Consider the following 19,184-nt stretch of genomic DNA (forward strand, 5'->3'; position numbering starts at 1 on the left):
CAAGTTGCGCTGCATGGCGTATTGAGGCTAGATGTATGAGGACACATCTGTAGTTGCCGAGTGAGGTCATTTTGATCTGAAATCTATGATGACTGCTTGTAGTTCTGATTTCATCTCTTGAACCACGGTGGTCATCATAAATTTGACGCGTGCGAGGGAGACCTCTTCTAAGGGATGTTCCTAGCTGCATTGGCATCGCAAGAATTTCCTAGAAGCTTGGAAATACAGATGTGTCCACATACATATTACCTCTGAAGTGCTGGAGAGTCTCTACCATCAAATGCGTCTTATTTGCAAAACAAAAATAGGACACACAAGCAGCTCCTGCTGATTAAATTGATATGTGGCATGCCTATATTATGTGTGCGACTGCGGTTATATCTGCATGCAAAATGCTATGTTAGTGTCCCAGCCGCTGACACTGTAACTTAGCATTTCGTATGCAGAAACACCCGCACACAGAATATAGACAAGCCGCATATCATTTTAGCAGAAGCTGTGTGTGCGTCATATTTCCTTCGCTTTGCGAATAAGACACATTTCATGGTTATAAGTCACATGACAAAATACTTGGCAGTGCCGACTAGAAAGGCTGTTTAATGCGCAGGGAAGTAAGATGCATGCGGACACATCTATAGCTCTTTCCAGACAATCGTGATGTAGACTTGTAAATGTAAATACATGGTCACACTTATCTCTTTGCAGGGAAGCACGTTTGAGCTGGAGTAGTTCAACAATTACAGCAGATAGTTTAAATGTCCTTTTTAAATTACCTATAGATTTAAGGGTATATTTACTAAAGTGAGAGTTTTTAGAAGTGGAGATGTTGCCCATAGCAACCAATCAGATTCTAGCTATTATCTAGAAGGTGCTAGTTAAATGTTAAGTAGAATCTGGTTGCTATGGGCAACATCTCCATTTCTAAAAACGCTCACTTTAGTAAATATACCCCTTGGCCTCATCTGTGATTTAAATTAGTTGGAGGAATTCAATTGATTCCTGCCCCCATCGCGCCCGACAGAGCTATTCAATTCTTGCTCCTGTCGGGCACGATCAGCTGCCAGCGCTACATTTCAGCTCGCAGCCCCTGGGGGATGAGAGCTGAAATGTGCGAAAAGTGACATGTTTGGGCGCCCAAACATCACTTTTCGCTATCGCGCCCAGCTTTTTGGTCGGGTTTAGCTGCTTTATGCGGCTAAACCCGACCACTTTGGGCACGATCAGCACGAAAATCTGGAACAATTGCATAGCGGCCCGCAATCTCCAGTCACTTTAGACGGGAGATGCGGGCCGTGAAAACAATTGAATTCCGCCCAGTGAGTGAAAAATTGGGACTGTTCTCATCCTTCTTGTTTCCATGAGCTCTCTCTGCAAAAGGAAAACCCCTTAATACTTTGCTCTGTAAAACTTGTTGTTCACACTGTGCAAGTCATGGCCTCACTGTACCCAGCTCATCCACTCTGCTTGGGCATATTTCTCTGCAAGAGCTGCTATCTTGTATTTGTAACTCATGCTTGAATATCTAGTGCATATCGAGGTACTCTGTATGACTAAAGGTAGTTTTCTATAATGACCTCCAGAACTGCAATATTCTTATGCACATATGGTTTACTTTGTGTTCTAGCTTTTCCAGGGAGACATTATGTAATGTATCTCGGGAAGAGCTGATTGATCGGCTGGAAGGCTCGTTAATTGTAGTTGAAGTACTTTCACGGCAGCTTCAAGGTTGGCAGAAAGCTAATGTCTCATCAAAACCATCTGAACAGAGAGAATGCTCCACACAAACATGTGTCACCTATTGCGGTGCGGTAAGTAGCCAAAATTTCTGGTAGTGGATATGCCCAATTTAAATTCTTCTCCAGAACACAAAACAAAATATAGAATTCATACTGTTGTGTTCAGAAGATATAGACTGCCTTAAACCTATTGATTGTAGATGGTAACACATACTCAAACCCACGTTCTATCCCAGAGGTCAACAAAAATGCGTTCTTACAATCTAGCCCTGTCTCCTCCCGAATCGTGCATTCCAAATCACTGCCAATGAGTGGCCTTGGTTAGCTTTACATTTAAGCATTGCGGACGTCGATTAATGATGTTGCAACGCTGCCAGTGCACACAAGCTGGGACAAAGGAGCTTGTCTGACTGCATTGAAGCAGAGAAGCTGATGTTGCAGAAGACCAGCACAACAGGCTGGAGATTATTACCTGTGAGAGCTTGGGGGGAGAGGTTGTAGTAGGAGTAGCTTTTCCTTTCCCTCCAAATGGAAGGGACGTCTAACCTGATGACCTTTGATGATTATCATGCTATTCATTATCATTTCTGGACACTAACTGAACATTAATGAAGTCATAGTGCAGATTAAAAAATCTTCCTTACTAAGGACATATGGGGGTTTTTTTTTTTCTTTGCTTTTTTTTATATATAGATATATATTCTATTTTGTCATTTTTTTTTATTTTTTTTTATTTTCCTGTTTTGTATTTTTAATTTTATAAAATGTGTGTATCTGTTTTGGATATTGGATTTTACGGTTTAGTTTCCCTGGACTCCTAACGAAGTTGCCCTGGCAGACTGGTTCCTTTTTTCCTCGATCAGTAGTTTAGGGTTTATTCATATTTTAATATTGGTAAAGTGCCTGATTCAGAGGTGGGCACAATGCCGGTCTCCGCTGCGATGCTGTATGCAGTGGTTGTGAGAAAATATGCAAATGTTGCAGCCACCGGGATTTGAATTGTGACTCCCACTAACGGCGTCTCAAGTCCGCTGCTTGCATACTAAGATGCACCATAAGATTTTTCAGAAACCCTATACTCGCACTGAATGTCCGTCACAAGTAAAATGTTGGAGCCTTAACCACTGCATACGAATTCGCTCGCTGAAACTCTCACGACACGTCTGCGTTTTAGTCGCTACTCACCCATTACCTCCCTCAAACCGTTACTGTCTGTCAAGTACTCTGCGTCCTAATCCGCACTATGACCACCGTCGCAAGACATTCACGGCACATGCGTAGTGCTACTCTGACACATGCGCAGACGAAAAAATTGGCTGTTTGCGACAAATTTTAAACTGCAACCACCTCTGAATCAGACCCAAAGAACCTACTCTATGGTAAAATGGACATAGGACAGCCAAGCTGGTGTCTAATGAATCTCTTTTCCAGAAACCATTATGGCAAGGTATTGTAAATACAAAATATTTTTTGTGCAGCCCTCGACAGTTCACTTAAACTTTTTAAGTGCCTTCCCTCCCACCTGCAATAATTGCCCACCCATGTTCTACCCCATAACTTGCCTATTATGTTGTGTTTCCCCTCCTGCATTCCATATCTGGTAAGTATCTGCTTGGTGTTCTGATTTGGGCATACAATTTAGATTTCGGCTAAAACTAGCTTTGCCATCTCTACAGTACATCTCTGCTCAATTTTATATCTGCCCCACTTGTTGTACCACATGGTTATCCCAATGAGCAAATTTACACAAATATATATTTTTTTGCTTTGTGCCCAACTCATGATGAAGACCCGTTGTGTCTCTTGCATTCGCTACTCCATGACGTTTTGTTGTATCTGAATTTTAGTTTTTTTCTTTTCAATTTAACCACTTTGCTGCAGATATGTTTTTCATCCTTGTGCTGAGGCCATTTTCCGATGTTAGGGCTCGTCACGTTCCAATATCAATATCACTGATTTTTTTTTTACTATTATTATTCGTTACCCACACATTATACCTTGTATTTTCGGAAAATTCCATTAGTCTTTTTACTCATTCTTGGAAGTCCATAAAAATTTAACCCAAATGGCCATAAAATAGGGAACCAAAAGCAAATTGATTATTTTTTTTTGTTGGGATGCCGCTAGTCAGAATACCGACAACGGCATACCGACAGCCAGAATACCGACACCCATAGGATCGCACGGTGAGTAATTTACTAACCCTCCCTTCTCTGTGCCTAACCCTATTCCCGCCCCCCTCCCACTTCAGTGCCTAAGCCTAACCTCCCCGTACCCTAAACCTAATACCCCTTGTCTGGTGTCTAAACCTAACCTCCCTCTCCCCGCACCCTAATCCTAACACTCCCTACCCGGTGCCTAACCCTCCCCCCTAATGCCTAACCTTGCTACCTAACCTCCATCTAACACCCCGATACTTGCCTTCGGGATGCCGGTGGTCAGGATTCAAACCGTCTGCATCCAACACGTCGGGATGCCGACTACATCCCGGTGAAGATTTGAGTTTTGGATCCCAACCTGTGGAAAAATGTTATCTTCTGTACTGTTTTAGTTATTGTCTGGTGATCACCACTAATGGGCGACATCCTTTGAAAGGGCCGACTCCCCTCTTTGAAATATGGGTGCACAGAAAATTCTAGTGTCAGTATGGGGGCGAGCAAGAACATACCTCACCACCATATACGGAAAACATGTTTTCTGTAGCCAGGGCCAGTGCAAGGTTTGTAATATTTTATTATAAATATAGAGGGCTGAGGGTCTCGGGTAGCTCTCGCCACGGGAGCCGCAGAAGCGTGGACCCCCAGCCAGGGTGTTGACTATGTTCTGGCCCGGCTATTCTTCACCTTCTGCCACCTCTGGCTCCGCTTATCCAGGACCATCACAAAGGGCAACTGGTTGTCTTTCATCCAGTAGCAGGCTCCCTCCTCCGGCACCACAAAGTTACAGAGGAGGTGCTGCGTTGTGGCGGACATTGATGGAGCCACGCATGCTGGAGGCACTGAAGTTCAGGTAGGGGCGGTAGTCCTGCAGTAGGCACATTCATATTGATAGGACTTTAATTACTAAGCGCTTACCTATATAAATTAGTTGTGGGCTATACAGGTAAAAATGTGGGCAACATACACTATGGCAATCAAAATAAGCTATGTGTGGGTTATGCAAGTGAATGAATGTAGACAAGATAACAGCAGCAAACAAAATGGTGTAGATACTATTAATAAAGGGCAGCACAGACGGTGTAATGGTTAGCATTACTGCCTCACAACACTGAGGTTGTGGGTTCAATTCCCACTTTGGCCCTAACTGTGTGGAGTTTGTATATTCTCCCTGTGCTTGCGTGGGTTTCCTCTGGGGTACTCCATTTTCCTCCCACACTCCAAAAATATACTGGTAGGTTAATTGGCTCCTAACAAAAATTATGTGTATGTGTGTGAGCATGTGATATGGAATATAGATTGTAAGCTCCGCTCGGGGCAGGGACTGATGTGAATGGGCAAATATTCTCTGTAAAGTGCTGCGGAATATGTGTGCACTATATAAATAACTGGTAATAAATAAATAAAAATAAATAAATAATGAGCACTATACTAATAAACTGATAATTTATTGTAAATTAATACATGTATATATCGATAAACCTACAATGAATGGATGCAATAGTTGACATTTAGAAACAAAAAACATACAAAAGACAAACAATAAGATGGGTAGGGGATGGGTGAGAAGTTTGGGGGGGGGGGGGTGTTAAGTGGGTATGTCTCTGTAAATGAGAAGTTTGTACATTGATGCAGTTCAGTGAACTTGGCTACGTACCTTTCCTGGTTCCCTGTGGGTGGTGATGATGTTCAATGTGGTTAATATCAGTTTTCCACCCGGCTCTGCAGTAGCCTGTCAGGTTGGCAGTTCGTTCTTGCTGTCGCTGGTCACAATCCGGTGATGCAAAGTGATTGTTTTTGCTCTCTCCGGTGAGTGGTTGCCTGTGGCGTCCTACATTGTTGGCTGCAGTCACAGGTGTAATCCGGCTGCCATTTTCAACCATCCGGCTGTGCAGAGAAACGCTCAGATGATCTCCGCTCCTGCCGGTGAGTGGTTTCCCGCAGCAATCTGGATTATGTGACCGCTGCTCCTAGCTCCTACTCGGATGAACCCCTTCCACATGGAGGATAGAGGAGCAGGCTGATGGTAATATTGAAGCAATGGGCGCAGTTTTTCCTGAGGAGGAGGCGGCGGCGGCTGTCGGGGCCCCCCAACAAGTGCCCACGTCACCCTCCTCTCTGTGCTAAAATGTCTTTCTCCCAGGCAGCCTATAGCTGCCTAATGGAAGTGCTGGCCATGTCTGTAGCACAGCGTAACATTGAGATCATAGGTGATCACAGACCATAAGTACTAAGGGGACAATGGGTGCCCCTGAATTTATGGATGCCAGGTCGGGGGCAGGCCTTTCCCCATCCCTGGACTTCATGATTTTTCTGGAGGAGGTTTTGCCTGGTGATGCCACCGATCACCAGACAATAATCTCTATGGGGCGCACAGTTTGAAAAAAGGGGATTACCCTCTTTCAAACAAGGGTGTCCCCATCTCTCTAGGTGCCAGGTTTTGGGAGATAGAGGTCCCTCCCTCTATCTCCGGCAATACTTGTAAAGTTTTTTTTTTTTTTTAAATTACGTTGGCATGCATGTTCTCCAACGCCACTGCAGGCTCATCATCCACAGTTTTAAGGTACATGCGGATGATGAGCCTTACCCATTCTCCACAGCGAAGGACTTAAGCAGTTAATGTCTAGAGAATAACATGAAATGGTACAAAGGTAAGATGAGGTTAAAAAAAAAAATGGCAAAAACTAAAAAGTAGACTTGAGGCATGAAAAGGAGACCTATGTCTTACCTGTTAAGTCTCTTTCTTTGACTCCATAGGGGGCACAGGGACAACACTGGGTATAGCCTGGCGAGGAGAGACTGGGCACCAAATGGTTAAATCAATTTACTCACAAGCCCCAGGCTCCTCTATTCCCTGCTCCCAGGCACTGGACCTTGTTTTAAAAGCTTGGTGCTGGCAGGAGCTGGGCAGTGGTTATTAGGATATTTTAGATGGTCCTCCAATTTTTTTTTTTTATTATTTTACTTACATTGACTAGTTTATTTAGAGTGTGCAGTGGAAGTCATCCTATAGGAACCCCCACTGTCCCCAGCTGCAGCACTGGCGATGGGTCAGTATCTTCGGCCGCGGACTCCCACACTAGCAGGAGCCGCAGCCATCGCTCAGCGGGGGACTTAAGTTAAGCAGCGGCTCCCTGCGGGAGCCATGGGTTTGCGGCTGTCGCCACCGGAGTAGTAGACCGCCAGCAGTGCTGGCTAGTGGGACACCCGGTATGACCGCGCTTTACCACTATACCACCAGGGATTAATATGTGGAACCGGGGCTGCTTGTAGCAGCAGCGGCCATGTTTCCTGGAGGGTACACCAGACTGGGTCAAATGGAGCTGCCCTGCTCGCCCCTCCCCCATCCCTGAGGGTGCACTTTCCTGTATGACCAGCAAGCCCCATTCTAGATTGCTCATTTCATGATTTTTACAACTAATACAGCTGTTACATGCTTCCTGATTGCTTCATTGATTGACATTTGTATTGGTCTATTAACTATAATAATAAACATACAATTCTTTTTTTTATTATATATTTCCTGCATTGGTTTGAGTGACCCTTAATTGTGTTTAACAGATTCTGTGGCTGCTCTATTGCTCATGTATCCCTCTTTGCCTAGTGGGAGTGACTACCCCACATAGCCACATTTAATTTGTTAAGCTTCTACCAACCCTTCAGCGCCTGGGCTGTATTCTTTATTTAAATGCACAGAAGTTTATATATTAATCCATGAATCCTACTTTTATGTACGTTACATTTTTAAGAAACAATGTATAAATTATTATTATTTATTTCTTTAGGAGGAACAGTATTACCATAATCTCTACTTAAAATCGTTCAGTAAACTTCAATCAACACAGCACTGGCAGGAGGAAGGGAAGCAGTTACACCACTTACTTAAGGAAGTCACAGAGAACTTGGTAAGCACTCAATGATTTGAGTGATGTTTCTGCATTACCCCTTCTATATTGGTACAGTATGTTTCTCCATGGGTGTTACTGTAAGCCCAAACAGAAATACTGCATTCATCGCCAGAGACGACCATTTTTGGGGATGAATCTATATTGATGAGTGCAGACTTTTATTTTCTTTTTCTCCTTCATCCACTAGGGGACACTGGAGTTCAAGACAGTGGGGTATAGACGGTGGTAGAGTAGAGCCTGGCACCTTAAATAATTTAGAAGTGTGACTGGCTCCTCCCCCTCTATGCCCCATCAGCCCCAGTTTTTAGAATGTGCCCGAGAGAGCCGGTCACACATCAGGCTGTCTCCAGCCTTTTTCATATTTTTTTATTTTTATAACAGTTCAGCTGACTGAGGACAGGCAGGCTGCTTGCTGTGACAGTCTGCCTGCTACGTGGGAGCCGCCGGGAAGGGCACCACACGGCTACTGCAGCCTGTGTCCGGTGACCCTGAGGAGGGGGCACACACAAAGGAGTCATCGGACCCCGAGAAGACCCGCCACTGCTGACACCGGCATGTGTCCGGGTTCCTCTCCGCCCCCTCAGCCCAGCTTCCCGGCCGCAACAGCTGTAAGTATGACCACTGCTCCTGATTAGCAGGAGCAGTGGAAGTATAGCTGGGCTCAGTGACACAGTCACTGTTAGGAGGGCCCGACTTTCCCCTGCCCCCGCACCACCCTCTCCCCGACTTCGGATACCAGGTCAAGGGGGTCACCAGGTGCTGTAGTCACGAGGGCGCAAATTACAGCCCCGGTCGTCGCTGGGGCTGCTGGAGGCGCATCATGCAATCTAGCGGCGCCTATTATAGTCGGGCTTCCTCCTCACTGCCGCGCTGTGGGCACCACGCGGCTGTCGGCGCTGCTGCATAGGAGAGCTCGTTAGCAGCGCCGATCGCGCTTGCCCTCCTCACACATGGCGGGCTGCTGTGGCTACTAAGTCCCGCTGTCTTAATCAGCGCACGGACCCGGCGTCGAGACCCGCCCTAAACAAACACTTATGGCGCGTCCTGCAACAGCGGCGCCATTTGTAAGGGTTCTCCCCCTTATTGCTCCGCAGCAGCAATAGCCGGCAAGCACAGCGCTGAGTCATTTCACTGGAGCAGTGGACATCAGCTGAGGCTCTCCTCTCCTGCTTAGCAGGAGAGGTGTTCTTTTAAGAGTATGCAGCGCGGACCAGCGCCGGCAAGGGAGCGCGCTTCCCTCTTAAGGAGAGGGGACAGCTTACAATATAAACAACTCCCCCTTTTATTAAGAGGGTCCGTTGTGTAGCACAGCGCTGACTCACTCCTGCTCGGGGAAGAAAAGGGTCCCGCCGCCGGCTGAGTCCGGGTCTCCTGCCCCTCCCCCCACAAGGGGGAGATGTGTATTGAAGCTCCGTTAACTGTAGGTCAGGTAAGTGACAGACGGCTGACTGCGCTATCACTTACAAAAAGCGCTGGAGCTCTCACTGTAGGTACAGCGCCAGTCGCACTGAGGCAGCCTGTATATATTTAACAGGGCAGCACAGACTGTGTAATGGTTAGCATTGCCGCCTCACAGCACTGAGGTCATGGGTTTGTTTCCCACTATGACCCTGTGTGGAGTTTGTATATTCTCCCTGTGCTTGTGTGTGTTTTATAACAGCGTAGCTGTTAGTCTGCTGAGGCGGTGCTTTAATGTATAAGCTCCGGCGCTAGCTACTTCGGGGCTCTTGTGTTTAAGCCGCTTCGGCGCCCTCCACAGCAGTATAGCTCATTGCCCTAACACCTGCTGCTCTGATGGATATGTCTAGCCTTTTGCTGCCCCTCCCTCAACCTTGCGCTTAGCAGGTGCACTATGACTCCGTTTTATGCGGTTCTGTTGAGGGGACAGCTTATGTTAGCCGGGACTCTTCCAGGCTAGCATGGACATTTTGCGCACACAGCGCGGTATAACTTTACCCTAGCGCAATGTAAGAGTCATCTCTGTCACTTCTGCAGATCGCTCCCCGTGTCCCGGCGCCTACAATGTACGTGTTGTGTGTGTGTGTGTATAATCCCATATAGGGATGGATGTATATATGTGTGTGTATGTGTATACCTTTTTTCTACTCTGCTAATCGGGTGGTCTATGGACAAGCCTTATTCCAGAGAGGTTAATTAGCACACTGCGCAAGGTTGACAATGTTCCAGTGCACGCTTTGGCAGCACATATACAAAAATATTGAAACGATATCTGTGGGTGAGGAGAACTCTCCATTGGGTTGGGTCTCAACCCAGCGTTGGCTGAGGGGGCAGGCCTTGGGTCAGGTCCTCCCGAATCATCCATTCTCAGGAACGAGAATCCCATATTGGGCTTACCATCCCTGTGGCCCAGCATTAGAGGCCGGGACGGCCACTTCTTTAGCTGTGTTAATAACAACAGCAGGCCTTTATCCCCTGTTTAGATTGGGGGATTGCGCTGTGGTTTTTCCCAAGGGACAGGTCTCCCTTTTAATATGTTGGGAAGGCTCTGTTAGAATACAGCTCACTTTTTGGGGACAGTAATCCCTTAAGTTTGTGGATTGTTACTCTTCTGCACACATATATAGCTCAACTGATTAAGGCGAGCACTCCAGTAACAGAAGGGTCCCAGGTTCGATACCAGTCTGGGACAGCACGCTGATAAAATATCCTGCCCATTACACCGTAGCAGGCTGATGGCTACACGCAACACTTGAGCAGTCTCCCTGCGTTGAGGTAAGCCACATGTATTTATACTAAGCCCTGCTATAGAACATATACGTGTATTGCTCATGTTCTAATTTTAAATATTATCGCACCTACTAATCTTGTATGTAGGTATGCATATGTGGAGATATATATATCGCTTCTTATCCTTATAAGGCAGAGGTAGGATCTGTTATCAGTTTTATGTCTGGTACTTAGCTTATTTAAAAGAAGGATTCTGCAATTGAAGTCTGGACTCTCCTCATCCAGTAGTTGGTACAATAACTCCGCTTTACACCATCTCTCCCTAAGGATTTGTATGTGGGTGTGTGTACGTACCTATATTTCCACGGATGGGAAGCCGCCTGCGATTACCAAAGCTGTCAGCTTATCTATATGCATGTGTGTGTGTGTATATATGTGTATATATATATATATATATATATATATATATTAAATGGTGGCTCTGTAGACTAGAGTCATGTTCTGCAGCTTACATAGTGATAGACATTGCTTATATTATGAACCCTATACATGACTGGGGCCTTCTTGTATATAAAGATATGTACTTCCATCCTTCTGGGGTTATAGTTCCTTCTTGTTAGTCCCTATCTATGGCGCCCCCCCTTTAGGGTGATCTATGATTATTTTAACTTTGCACTTGGTAGCAAACTTATAAGACACTGAGAATGCAGGATATAGCAGGACATATATAAATATAGCATGCTGATCTCCCGATGCAGGAGTCTGACAAGTTAACTTGTGTTAATGTACTGATACTTAAACTAGTAGACCGTTTTGTGGTATAGGTATAATGTCTATATGGATACACATCCCTAATATAACAAGCTCAGGTATAGAGTCCTGTTGAACGACCTTCCTGCCTCCACTAACATTTTGCTAGTTTATACAGTGTTTTCTACTGCAACATCTCCAGACTGAGTCCGTGCTGTAGAGCATTGGGTCTTAGCCCACTGAAGCTATTCCTTATACCTGACGGGGCAGGTTGCTGTCAGATGAAAAAGGTCAGTGACATTCTACATAGCGTCCAGAGGGCTTTTGGCCGCTCACAGGTAAGCGGGCTTACCCCACTAATGCTCAACCTGTCATTGCATAGCCGCTTTCTCCCTTATGCACCCTAGCTGCGGTCCTAGCAGCCATCTGCTTTTTTAATCAGTTGGCTCTACACTTTAGAGCTTCCCTGGTGCATAGTTTCAACATTGAGATTAGTGACACTCTTCTACTAGATCTGTTGGGATTATGGACTGAAGCGCTTTGAGGGTCTAGTGCACATCTTTACATTAAAGTGTGACAGTCAATATGTCCTACGCAGGGGGCCTGGTGGATTTCCTGTTCAGTCTCTGTGGATGTTTTCATCACATTGACGGGTACCTGACTGGTACCTTCAGGGTTGTCCTAGTGCTCTAGCCTTGTGGTATGGAATGCTTCCCTATATTGGTAGCTTCCTGCGTGGCTGTTGCATCCGTGCTCTATAACTACTAGGGTATCCTGGTTGTTCACCCTATGTTCAGGCCAGCGGTTGGTACTGCCTACGCACTTCCATCATGTTGGAAGTTGTCTGCTGTTTTAAAGTTTGTGGCTGTGATTTGCTTTTCGACTGCAGGTGTTCAGTCGCTGTTTTCTACTCTGTTTTCAGAATGGGTTGTTCTGCTGTCTGACCCTCTGACAGGTATTGTAATCTCAATCCTCTCGAAGCTGCCTCGGCCTCATTCCCAGTGTGATCTCCACTCGTTGGAGACTTCTATGGTCTCTCCCTTCCGCTGGTTTACAACTTTGTAGTAGTTGGACTTCCAGAATGGTTCATGGTGACTGTTCGGCCTTGTCTTTTACCTCTCTGCATACTCTGTTAGGAGTCTGTGGACAGGATCAGCTCTGTTTCTGTAGATTGGTATCGTTATACTTGTATCTTTATGACTATGTCCAACAGTGCTGGTATTCTGCTATCTGCGACTGTTGCAGCTTTCTGTTTCTGAATCTGGTACGGTTTTCTCGAGTTTTGTTCTCGGGTTACTGCCCTTCTCATATGGATTCGGGTTGGAGTTCTCTGCTCCCAACAGTCCGGCTTGGTCTGTTTTCAGCTGAGCTTACAGCGTTAGGATGCTTCTCACCTGAGGGTGTATTCTCGCTAGCCGCTTATTCCATTCTATTTACGCTGTAAGTTGTGGTATTTCTGTGTCTGTTCCGCAGGGAGTTCTGATTGTCTCCTGGCTCACGACATTTGATCCTCAGCTCTTGCCTTTCCGTTGAACCTCTGGTTCTTGGCGGTCCCTGTTCGGTTGGCCAAAGGGTTGGCATGTTCTCAGCGCTTCCCACCCAGGAGGTTGGCTTTGGGACGTCCCCACTGTCTTGAACTCCAGTGTCCCCTAGTGGATGAAGGAGAAAACAGGATTTTGGTACTTACCGATAAATCCCTTTCTCCGATTCCACAGGGGACACTGGACGCCCGCCCAGCGCTGCATACCTGCCAGTTGTTTCGTTCCTTCTATGGTTGTGTGACTGCATGATTCCCTGCAGTGGTTTCCTCTGTTCTCCTTCAGTCGGTCTTGTTCCGTTCTGTGGTCTTCTCCTTCTCCTCGTTTTCCTGTTGTCCTCCGTCTCTTCTCGGGCTCAGTTCTTAAACTGGGGCTGATGGGGCAATGAGGGGGAGGAGCCAGTCACACTTCTAAATTATTTAAGGTGCCAGGCTCTACTCTACCACCGTCTATACCCCACTGTCTTGAACTCCAGTGTCCCCTGTGGAATCGGAGAAAGGGATTTATCGGTAAGTACCAAAATCCTGTTTTTTCATTGTAAGATATTTGATGGTATTTATGTACTTAGCTTTAGTAAAGCTTGTTAGAATTCGGGTGCTCTTGTGTGGCTCCCGACACCTTCAAAGGGCCACATACACCTTTTAATTTGATTTAAATACATATCAAAAACAAGAGCAACTTTCACCAGAAATTTATTGGGGAACTACTCTGTGGAGCATTGTCTCTCCCAGTATTGATAACATATGAACGGAAGTAGCTAAAATGTCCAATAGTATGTGCAGCACTATTAGAGTGCTTCATTAGTAAGCCACCAGTAGAAGTAATGCCTATCCACTAATATATAATATAGCAGTAACATTAGTAAAAGTCTTCCTATAGTAGTAATGCAAAACGTGCTTTTAGTATGCACAATACTCAGCTTGTAGTACTAGTACCAATCAATAAAATACAAGATTTAGCAGTAATGCCCAGTTCTCAGGCTTTGCTCTGGATTTGGATTTTGGAGGATTTCAGGTTGGTCAGAGTGATCTAACTAGATGTAAATTATAGACTTGCCACAAATTCAACAAAAGGATGACCTTCAAATGGAACTAAGACATAGTAGTGCAGCTAAATGCTGAAGAGCTATTTGGGGAAGCTATTTAATTGAACTATGTGGACTTAAATCTTTATATAAAAAAACAGACCTAACCTTCACATTTTCTCTCATCCTATGGTGACCTTGTAGGATATAGAGTCTCATGGAGGAGGGAAATGGGCTTGGTCAGCTAAGTGATTCAGACCCTGGTCCCACTGACATCACCAGCGATGTCAGTGGGAGAGCTTCCGGCTCTATTAGAGCCAGAAGCTCTCTGGGGCTTGCGGCCACGAGACCCTACCACAAGGGTGGTAGGGTCACCCACAGCTATGCAAGCGGCCAGGAGGCCTCACAAAAAATAAAAACGCCCAGATTCAGAGCGAGCGCTCTTTCAGAGCGTCAATCTCTGAATCGGGATTAAGCTATTCATAGTTTCATTAGTACTCATCCTAGTGCTGGAAGGGCAGAAGGGAATATGGGCTTATAAAAAATTTTCCATCTCCAGATAAGACAGATCCTTTTGGGCCATTTTGAGCCTCAAGACTGAAATGTCATAAACAGTGTTGTAACAAAACCAAGAATATGTCTCCATTGACAACAAAAATGCTTACTTGCTTTTCCTAATCCGTGAAGGTCACCAATCCCTTTAGATTCACAGTATGGTCCCATAATTTCCATGTTTGTCTGTTTTGTGTGGCAACCAGTCCATGGCTATTCATGAAAATCAAATGTCTAAAAATGTGTACCTAATTAGAGGCTTGTCTGTCTAGGGTTGCTATTTGACACCAGATGCAGAAGGTGTTCTTGCCAGTAGGCTAGAACCTCATTATACAGCATAGTAAAGTCCCTACTGGCCCTCGGGTGGATCTCTGGTGTTTATTTATATAAATGCCTTGTGGAAGATGGTCTTGATTCATGGTCATGCAACCTGCAAGGTTCCATTTGATGACATTCCAGAGCTCCTATGGGAATGAAACAATTCAAATCGTTACTTGACTAGCCAATTCACCAGCTTGACTCCAAGGGTGGTACTCTGATGACTAAAGCTTGATAACTTCCATAAAGGCCATCCATCTTGTCCCATATGGCAAATGGATGGCCTTTATGGATGTTGTCACTGATTAATACAAGCTGTTGGGGTTAAGTCATTCTTCTTTGTCTGTGTTATGGTCTTTGGTCTCTAGCAAAAGGAAAGCTTCCAATAAATGTGCTAGAATCAATGATTAAATGCTCAGATTTAGTCATTGATTGTGGAGAAAATGTTATAGGTCTCCAGCCAGACAATGCTATGGCGGTGGCATATATCAACAATTGCCAGGACCTCCCTTGTGATGAAGGAAACTGTCGACATCATGACTGTATTCATAACTGGTAAAAAACTGGGAGTCAGATTTTTATAGCAGAATGCAAAATGTAGGGTGTCTACTCTAATGCTAATTAATGTCAATAACACTCAGTGTTATAATGATACTAAATAATAAACATGGATCCTAAATTCAGTACAGTATAAGGAAACAACATCAAACATCCTAAATTATGTGTTCAAAACACCAGCTCACTTCCTCCAAATCCTTTCTTCTTCATACACTGTTGGTCTTATATGGTACAGTAAAGAAACAAGAAAAAAGTAATGATAATGGTGCAGTATGTTTGTGTAGCTCCATCCACAACCTAAGGTGGGGAAGTTGCACACAATCACCATAATGTGAATCAAAACTGGTTTTCCATCTTTCTAAAGAAGGGGCCTAATCACTGAAGGAAAAGACACTTCTGTTTCCAGCTCATTAGGTAATTGTACGAACGAGCAGTAAAGTAAGGGGATTTTTGTTTTAACTGTAAAATCCTTTTTTCTGAGTCCATGGGGGACGCTTATGCCACGTATGCACTTGCCGATTGCGGAACATCCGTACGGTTACAACATTGTAATCATACAGTCGTTCCTCATCCTGTGCTGTGCCTACACTGAACGATATGTGGTTGGGTGTCCAGGTAAGAAAATAAATCAGTTTTCTTTCATCCAATGGGAGACTGCGGGATGTCCCAAAGCTGTCCCCTTAAGGGAGGGATCGCACCTGTGCTGCGAGGAGGACCGGTCGCCAAAATTAGTACCTCTAGAGGCCCACGCAGAAGACTGGCAACGTTGTTCCACCCAACCACACCCAATAGAAGGAGGAGGAGTTTCATAATTTATTAGGTTACAAACTTTTGGCTGCCTATATATCTCCAGTATCCACTACCCCCCCAATGGGAAAAGAGTTTAATGAAAGTACAAAAATCTTTTGTTTTTGTATTTATTTATTTTTTTAAATTTGATGTAGACTATAACATTATAGAAATCTGCCCTATAAATAACTAACTACTTACTGGTCTCATTTGAAATTCAAGTTTTTTGTCCTGTTTGAGTGAAAATCTAAGCTAGCTTTACTTCTACCCCCGTGGCATTCCGTATTTATTTTTTTAAAGAGCTGTTTAGTGAAAATACACAATGTATGTTTTATCCAACTATAGCCCTCTATATTACATTTTTCAATGTACAGTACAGATTTCAAATAGATATGTTAACTAATGCGCCACATGGTTGCTCATTTTAAGTGTGGCTCAAAGATGTAATTTAACAAAAGTGTGTTCCTGTAAAAGTGTAAAGGTTTTTTTTATTTTAATTGAACAAATAATGTGATCGAGATTATGGTTATTCCTGTTTCAGGTATCTCACAACAGTGAAGTGGCGTCTATAATTGAATTTGCTGAGAACCTGTATGAGATTACTGAAAAGGATAGAGACGATCTAAACCAAAAAGTAAGACTTCAATAAAAATGTAAATATAGGAGAAGAAAAACGTTGCTTTTTTTTTGTTTTTTTTATTTAATGCTATCAGTATTATCATGTTTAAACCACTTAAAAATGAATAATCAATAATATTTATAAACTATAATACAATCTAAAAGTCTAAAGACTATTAAAAATTTAATTCTCAGTTAGTCCTATTTATTACTAATATATATATAGTTTACATAATATATATATTTTTTAACCCCTTTGCTATGGAGAATGCATGGGCAGCCACATATACCTTTTTAAAACTACGGATAACGAATCCCACTCCTCATCTGCAGCAAAGGCCCCCCAGGTTACTTACCTTCTCCCCAACAGTACTAATCACCGTTGGGAAGCCTGAAGCGAACTGGTCCCAGAGCAGCAAAATTGGCAACCTCTGTTCTTAAAATAACAAAAAAAACTTTCATCCATTGCCAGAATGGGATGGGGGCTGGAAGTCCCTTTATCACCACACACACCTAGAGGGATGGGGGTACGCTTGTTTGAAAGAAGGGAGACAAATTCTACACCTGGGTCTCTCTCTCTCTCTCTTGCACTTTTTTTTTTTTTTTTCTTATGAATGTGAAAAAATAATGGTAGTCCAACAAGGCATAGATGACCAACCGTATCTCTAGATTTCCTACGCTTTCTGTAGTATACTGTAGATTGTCATTGTCTGGTAATCTCCAGATAACTACTAAGAGGCACGTTGATTGATGGAGGGGGCTCTGCTCATGCAAATTAGAGAGCCCCCTTAGAGGTATATGTACCAAGGTATGTGAGATTGTGCAAGTTAAGTTCCCTCTTCCATCCGATGTGTCTTTCTGTAGTGCCGGTTGCGATCTGGTGATCACAGGTCATCAACAGTCCACAATCGCTGTGGGACCAAATTATTTAAAAGCGCGACCCATCTCTTTCAAATAAGGGTGTCCCCGAGTTTATTTAAGTCAGCATAGTGAAAAATATACCCCTGTCCCTGGATTTGATTATGTTTTCTACAATACAGTGGTTAATCCCCAGAGATTCATTCATCAAGGATCACATAGATTGAAAGTAGTGACTTCCGTCCTTCGAACAAGTGTACCCCTGAGTCTGTGGATTCCAGTATGGCTGAGAGAGCACTTTTAATACCAATAAAAGACCCACAGTTTTGTGTACAAAACCGCACACCATGTAATAATGGTGTTTATTTATATTAATAAATATTAAACTTCTAACATACCCTACAGAGCTTTACAATTGGGAATAAATACACTTCTAAAACTGGCTACTAATAGAGACCATGAGGCAAGCTTACAATTTCTGTCATTTGTAACAATGTTAAAAGCATTTTTTTCTGTCTTAGTGTTTTGGGGAGGTTTCACTGATGTATGGCTATTGGTTTTTATCTGTTACCTGCAACACATACAGTATAAAAGATATTAATGCTGTCGAACAATAAGATAAGCACTGTGTCTGGTCCTCTCTTCATATCAGGTGAGCTGCGCTCGCACCCTTCTAGCAGAGTATTTGGCCTCTCTGGCTAAAGCAAACCAGAAGTTGCAAGACTGTCTTCTTCAGAGGGATGAAATGAGAGCTCGTATGGAAGATGCTACATGTGCCAAAGAAGCGGTATTAAAATTCTTATCCTCATCCAGCTCTCTGTAGTGAATGCATTTTTAACAGTCCGTTCTCTTACTTTTAAAATGAACCACACTCCTGCCCACGGCCGGATTAAGGGTCACATGGTATGGGGTTGAAAATGATCGAGGGCCTATTCTAAGAAGTGGAGGTGCTGTGACCGGTGCTGTGTGGGTATGGCCAGTGTGATGTGGTAGTGTTCTCCCCAGGATTAATTTGACGGGTGCTACACTGAATTTTTTTTACATCCAACCCAGCACTACCTGCTCCAGGAGTCTGACTGCTAGAATCAGTGTCACACTGCGCTTAAGTTGCTTTGACAAGCTCAGTAACAGATCCCTCCCTTGTCATTAAGATGCAGGGTGTTGTTTGGATGCCTGGAACTTTGCAGGGAAGGTAGATGGACACTGCAGCCTGCATTGCTGGACACAAATATATCTGTCCAGCCAGCAAGTGGGCTATATCTGCCAGTCTCTTTAAAAATGATGTGTCCACTGCCCCCACCCCGCTATCTCTTCATGCCAAACAGCTGGCAAAATTGTTTGAGGAGAACACTGTGTGGGTGTGTAACCCCCCTATACTATCAGCCCCAATGTCTCCCTCAATATGTAAAAGTAGAAAAAATGTGTAATTTTCTCAGGAATATAGAATTAACACTTGTTATTTATGGCTGCTGTGTGGGCGGCTGGTCATCATGCTGATGGGCCTATTTTTATGTGGGGGCCTGGGGATGTAGTCCAATTTTCCCCATTGTTCATCTGGCCCTGCTCCCGCCAAAGCATAATAGCTGGTTTCTCTAGCTATAGTAAAACATAATGCGAGTGCCGAGCGTCTTTTCCTGTGACTTTTTCCCTTTAAAAAAACAATGCGAATAGGACACACCCGATGCTTCTGC

General features: G+C 44.2%; 1 protein-coding gene across 2 annotated transcripts in view; it reads left to right on the forward strand.

Moving 5' to 3' along the window:
• The window catches only part of SPAG5 (sperm associated antigen 5), a 127,743-nt gene that overhangs the window by 26,260 nt on the left and 82,299 nt on the right, over window positions 1-19,184 (forward strand). For both annotated transcript variants that reach the window (XM_088453704.1, XM_088453703.1), the window contains 4 exons: window positions 1,625-1,808; window positions 7,678-7,797; window positions 16,559-16,651; window positions 18,146-18,280. In XM_088453704.1, coding sequence (XP_088309830.1) covers window positions 1,625-1,808; window positions 7,678-7,797; window positions 16,559-16,651; window positions 18,146-18,280 — 532 coding nt within the window. The remainder of the gene's footprint in view (window positions 1-1,624; window positions 1,809-7,677; window positions 7,798-16,558; window positions 16,652-18,145; window positions 18,281-19,184) is intronic.

This window comes from Taudactylus pleione, unplaced genomic scaffold, assembly GCF_031769625.1.
Source record: "Taudactylus pleione unplaced genomic scaffold, aTauple2 ptg000585l, whole genome shotgun sequence".
Lineage (NCBI taxonomy): Eukaryota > Metazoa > Chordata > Amphibia > Anura > Myobatrachidae > Taudactylus > Taudactylus pleione.